Source organism: Lynx canadensis, chromosome D3, assembly GCF_007474595.2.
Source record: "Lynx canadensis isolate LIC74 chromosome D3, mLynCan4.pri.v2, whole genome shotgun sequence".
Classification (NCBI taxonomy): domain Eukaryota; kingdom Metazoa; phylum Chordata; class Mammalia; order Carnivora; family Felidae; genus Lynx; species Lynx canadensis.
In genome coordinates, this window is record NC_044314.2 from 75,635,437 (window position 1) to 75,641,678 (window position 6,242).

General features: G+C 48.2%; 1 protein-coding gene across 1 annotated transcript in view; it reads right to left on the reverse strand.

The window, feature by feature from the left end:
* Positions 1-5,238, reverse strand: part of MYO1H (myosin IH) — a 45,110-nt gene extending 39,872 nt beyond the window's left edge. The window contains exons 1-4 of the mRNA XM_030292211.1: positions 5,113-5,238; positions 2,722-2,837; positions 1,190-1,388; positions 232-312 (exon numbers count right to left, since the gene is read on the reverse strand). Coding sequence (XP_030148071.1) covers positions 232-312; positions 1,190-1,388; positions 2,722-2,837; positions 5,113-5,238 — 522 coding nt within the window. The remainder of the gene's footprint in view (positions 1-231; positions 313-1,189; positions 1,389-2,721; positions 2,838-5,112) is intronic.
* Between the last annotated feature and the right edge of the window lie 1,004 nt (positions 5,239-6,242).

A 6,242-nucleotide genomic window follows, 5' to 3' on the forward strand; every position in this document is an offset into this window, starting at 1 on the left:
TCTTCACCAATAGCTGGTGTGATCAGACTTCTTAATTTTTGCTCACCCAGAAAGTATACAATGGTATCTCATTGCGGTCTTTGTTTGCATTTCCCAAAATGGCGCTAATCCTGGAGTTGTTAATTATTTGAGCCAATAGAGCCCTTTCTCCCTTAAGGGACCTCGGGTCGGGTTTCTGTCACTGGCAGGCTAAGGGGTCCCCATGAACCAGTAATAGGAACTTCAGTGTACCTTATAGTCAAACTGGATGTCCATGTATTTTCCAAATCTGCTGGAGTTGTCATTCCGGAGTGTTTTGGCATTTCCAAAAGCCTTGCAATACAAAGCGAGGGAGACAGGGACAGGCTGAACCAAACTGTCATGCCTGGTCTTTTAAGCTCACCAAGCTCATCAGACGCCATGATTATGAAAATGGGGGGGGGGGAGGGAGGGGGAGCCAGGGATTAAAGCCATACTTTATCTTCTAAGTAGGAACCACGAAGGACAGAGAATTTGATGCCAAATACTGAGGATAGAGCGAGAGGAAAGGACAAAAAGATCTCTCTAGCATCCAATCTAGGACTGACGAGGGAGAGCTATAGAGGCCCCTAGGCCCCTGCTGTTCTAGAAGACAGAGTTCATGGCCCCCATTACCAGACCTTCTTTTCTATCAAAGAGGTAAATTGTTCAGCCCATAGGTCTATGGGGAAAATTCCTTCAACCACAAATACCTTTAACATGAAGGGCGACAAAAACACAGAATTGCTTGTTCAAAATCAAACAGCAAGTCAGTGAATTGCAATAATCATCCAAATAATTTCAATTAAATAAGAAAGATATTAATAAGAGAGCACGACTTTAGTGCTTACTAATTCTGCTGTGTGCTTTTTATGCATTCATCTGGTTTTATCCTCAGAAACTCCTAGGAGGTGGGAACTATGAGTAGACCCATTCCACAGATAGGGAAACAGAATCTGGGATATGCAGTGGTTTGCTAAAGCTTGCTGAGGCGTGGCTGCCCTGGGATTAGCGTCCATGCTTGCCGGACTTCAAGGTTATGCCCTTAAGCACGATATTTCCCTTGAGACCTTTCTGCTTAACTCCCAGACGGCGATCTGCCCATTTTGACTGTCCTGCACAGGCAGAAGATTCTTCTTACTTAATTGACCTCCCGAGAACTCCCCTCCACAGGTCCTCAAAGATCACTTACCTCCAGCACTGGATTGGAGAGCAGCAGTCTGTCACGGGCTATTTGTAGTGACTCGGTCATTGGGCAGGTCACGGCAAAATACTGGAGAATCTTCTTGGAGGCCTCCGTTTTCCCTGCCCCGCTCTCTCCAGAAATGAGGATGAAGTGATTAGTTAGCTCAGAGCACATCATGCGGTAAGCGTTGTCAGCTATGGCGTAGCTGGAGAAGGAGCGGGAAGGGGCTGTGTGTAATGCCCACCACAGCAGAAGGACCCAGAACCCCGCCTCCGGGAAACCACATCCAGACTGTGGTACAAGGACACTGAGCTCAGATATCAAACGCTCACCAGGACCCATTGACTGATCGGAGATAAAATGTACCAGAAATCAAAACTCAGATAACAGAGTTAAAATGGACAAGTTGAGCAACAATGGACATTTTTAAAAGTTTATTTTGAGAGAGAGAGCGTGCGCCCGCGAGTGAGCAAGGGAGGGGCAGAGAGAGAGGGAGAGAATCCCAAGCAGGCCCCAGCCTGTCATTGCAAAGCCTGACATGGGGGCTTGAACCCGTGAACGTGAGATCGCGACCTGAGCCAAAATCATGAGCCAGATACTCAACCGACTGAGCTGCCAAGGCGCCCCCATCAACATTTCATATGAGAATAAGCCAGATACTAAATTATATATATCCCCAAGAGACATTCTATTAACTGCAGGTAGAAATAACATCTTGTCTAAATATTTTAAACACTTAATAGCTATAATGAGATCCCAAGTTTCCTCTTTCCTTCAAGATGTAGCGTAGTAAGAGTACCGAGACAGGAAAGCAAAAATATCTTAAGAGCTCTGTGATATCTATAGGACAAGAGGCGAGACTGGTACAAGGGTTTTACCGTCAAGATCAGAAACCAAAGCGTGAAAGTCTCCCAAGAGTATAAGCTTCCCACGTGGCCGAGTTTGAAAGCCGGCTAATTTGGATCCCCCTAGTGGTAGTGATTCAGAAAGGTTTATAAAGGCCTTACAGGAGGTGAATAGGTAAGTCCTCAAGAAAAATGGAGAGACAGCCCACATACTAGCCCAGAAGTCAACCAGGGAGAACTGAGAAATTCAGTAGCGCCATAGTGACATACAGATCAGACAGGAAATTGCTTGAACTACGGATCTGCGGGACCGCTACTAATGGGAGGCTCCTTTTGCCGCCATGATACTCAGACACCAGTAGATGGCGCTACAGCAAACCTCTTCCCAGAAAAGACCCCTCTCCAGTCACGCTCTTAGAGCTCTTAACAGTTAACAAAAGATTCCACCTCTCGGGATATTTAAACTGAGACTTGACAAGGATCTGATGCTTTCTATTGTGTTGAAAGACATTTATCAAGAAGGCAGGAGTTTAAGTGAGGTACAGAACCTAATGAGGATGCATCAAAGATATGGATGGATGGATGGATGGATGGGGTGAATGGATGGATGGATAGGAAAGAGGGAGAGAGGGAAAAGGAAAAAGGAGGAAGAGAGAAAAATACTACTGATGACCCCCCATATGTACTACTTACACATGTGGTGGCAGTTCAAAGAAATTGACCCCTTGATAAAGTTCCATCTGGCTCATAGTGTAGATTCCAAGCTCCTGGTATGGATTCACAGATACAAGGAGAGTCCCAATATAGGTCTAGAAGAATGGACCAAAGCACTAGTGAGGAATTGTGGGGTGCAAAGGGCTACAGTGAGAGACCATCACATGCTATGATCCCCATGTGTTCATTTCATGGGATATAAAACAATAAATAAGACAGGTGGTGTCCCTGCTGTCCTGGAGCTTACACGCGTGTGCACATGTCTGGGGGAAGGGGCAGACAACCAACCCAAGGGTTCCAGAATGCTTCAGTTAGAATGGTAAGAAAGGTACACATAGGGTAATGAGAGAGGGAGTGACCAAGGAAGGCCACCTTAGCTCGTGGGCTTGGGGAAGTCTTCTTTAAGGAGGTGACTCCAAGCTGAAACTTGAATGATGAAAAAAAAGTAGGCAGGAAAGGGCAGGTCAGGCTGAGGGGTCCAGCGTCGGCAGGCTGGCTGCCCTGGAGGTCAGCGAGGGAGTGGGGAACGGAAGACGCTAAGACACGGAGTCCGAGATGGAACAAGTTCGGATCCCCCAGGGCATGAAGAACCGGGGGTTTATTCCAAATGCAGCGTGTGGTGGAGACACCGCTCTCCCTACTGATAAGTAATACTTGCCTTACACTGTAAACGTAAAATGGAGAGCTTTACGAAGAGAGCACCACAATCTGACCCACGTTGATGTTTCAGAGAGGTCTCTCCGGCCATTGGGTGAAAGCAGGGAAGATAGGCATCCCGGCTGTCTCCAGCTGGGCCAACATTCCCACCTGCTGGCACGGATTTCCCTGGGTTGCAATGTTGCGTTCTATTACTGGTCAAGTTCCTCACATACTCGTGATTGTAACAGAACCACTAACGTAAACGCTTCTTAGAATACACTTAGGAATGACCAAAGCTCTCACCCTCTTAAACAGAAAACAAAGACATGCCTGGTCTCCTCTGGAAATACATCTGGAGTTTTCAAATTCTGGGTTTGTTACCGGGTTTCATTCCAGAGCCTCGATATTGGAGGTTCTCAAGTTTATGCCTAGGCTAAAATCATTCTAACGGATGTTTCTAACCTCTAGAACAAAGTCGAAAAGAGAACTAGAACAGATGAGAGTACCATATTTTGTCTAAAATTGTGCACGGCTTCCACCAGTAGAAGAAATCTTCCAGGGTAGAACGTAGTTTCTGAAATCTGTTCAAACCGGAAATGATTTATTCATGATGATCCTATCATCCCACTTATACTTCTCCATACTGCACTCTTTCTCCTTGGCTTATACATAAAATCGACTTCAATCAAAAATATATACTCTAAGAATTCCCATTGCTTATTTCTCCCAGTAACCTTGGTTTCGACATACGGATTAAGTCATGGCACCATTAAAAACAAAACAGCTACAAGGCAAATATCGTTAGATCGCTTTTCATGGTCTAATTTACTCTTAGCAACAGCTAATAAAATCTCAATAAAGTTAATTAAGTTTAAAAACACACAGAGACGCTGTGGAGTTTGCCCTACAACAATCTACCTGAAATTTGACCAATCAAATCAAGGTGCGGTGAGAAATGGGGAACTTAATAAAAACTGACCACCACTAGAAGCAACCGGACAAACCTAAGAACAGGTCCGGCCGTGTGTGGCAACCTTGACCCTTGGAGACTCATGGGATGCGGTGGACATCTCTTATATTTGCCAGTCTGGCATCTCGATCCCCTTCTTCCGGCAGATTCCTTTGAGGAACCTTCTCCGGCTGGCAGCCCGCATCAAACGGTAAGGTGCACACTGGCCTAAATCCTCACCTCCTGGGCTGGGCCTGGGTAAATAGCCTGGCCAATCAGAATATTCCTCACTTCAGCTGTGGGGATTGGTTCAGAGGTAAGCAATGACCCGAGATGGGCCAATCAGAGCCAACCAATGTCTGTGTCTCCGGGAGGAATTGCTCTCTTGTCTACCAACATCAGCCTGGTCCGGCTGTCGGCTACCCAGCCCCCTTGCCCCCTTGCATAGAGTCCGCCCCAGAAAGAGACCTTTGCAAAATCGAGCAGAGAGGTGGGAAAGAGCCCTCGAGGCTCTTCAAGACTCATCACCCTAGACCCTAGATCTATTTCTGGACCCTACAGTGACATGGGTCAATAGATTCTGTCTTATGGCTTACGCCCGTTTAAGCTGGGTCTTTGTCACTGGAAGCCAGGATTGGGGTGCATCTGGCAGTGGTCCCTTCACCCCTCTCTTTAAAGGCTGATCTAATGGAGAGATAGTGCTCACTATCCTCAAGGCTGTGAAGACAGGCAGGAGGGGAACCACCAGTCTAGGGAAACAGCTGAGGAACAGGTGACATTACATAGATGAGGTTCTCGCTGAAACGCTTTCGAAGATTGTCCAGAAAAGCAGATTCGCTGGTGTAGGCATCCAACAGCACAAAATCCTGCACCCCGACCTTGTCCCGGGCGGTCAGCGTGCTTTCCATGTGCAGACGAATGTGCTTCCTCCTCACTTCTTCTTTCTGCGGCAAACAGAACATTCGTCAGCAGCTCGCTTATTCTGCAGCCCCTATTGCTCGTCGAAGACGGAAACAGCGAGATCCCCTGGGGACAGTGGAGCGCTGAGATCACATTAGGCTCTCTTTGTTAAGGGTTTACGATCTGGTTAGGGATACAAGGGGATGGTAATAAAAGCAGTAACGGTAACGGCAGCAGCTGACGGCAACCGAGCAGTGACTGCTAGGTACTACGCTAAATACTTGGCCTCTATTTTCTTTGGCCCTAGTGCTGAGGCTAGGAGGTAAATGCTATTGCCGTGCCTATTTAACAGATGAGGAAACTGAGGACAGAGACACTATAAAGCACGTCCAAGTTCTGCCAAAAGGCACGGCCAGGATATGAACCTAGACAGCCCGGCCCCAGAGTCTTTCTTGACCATCCCTTACTAAGCATCAGTTACCTCAGCTTGCTGTGTAATTCTGAGATGAGTGAGGAATTTGGCTGCAATGGGAATTTCTTGCTACAGAGGAACACTCAAGGCAGGACACCCCGGAAGGGTCCTCTCTCCAAGGCTGGGCTTCAGACCTCCCTGGAAAAGGAGTCGTCGCAGCTCACTGGAAGGTGGAGAATCTCGGCGGGATACCAGGGGGCAGAGCTGGTCCACTGTCCCTAGACGGTGTCCATGAGGGACACAGGTGGGCAAAGGGAGTCCGATCGGCGCTCGGCAGCGGGCCTGGTGCAGCACTGCCTGAGTCAGGAGGGCTGTGGGAAACAGCTCTCCAGGTCTGGGGCAAGCTGAGGCTGGAGACTGGAGGGTACAGAGAGAGAGGTGGGGGGGGGGGGGGGCACCGCCACAGGAGGTGGCCTGGAGCGTGTGAGCTCTGCGTTGGGAGGATCGCCACAAGGTGATCGGCAGGCCCAGGCTACTGGGGGGCTGACGGACCATGCTCTGGGCACATGGTTAGTGCATGGGTCACCATGTACCACTGCG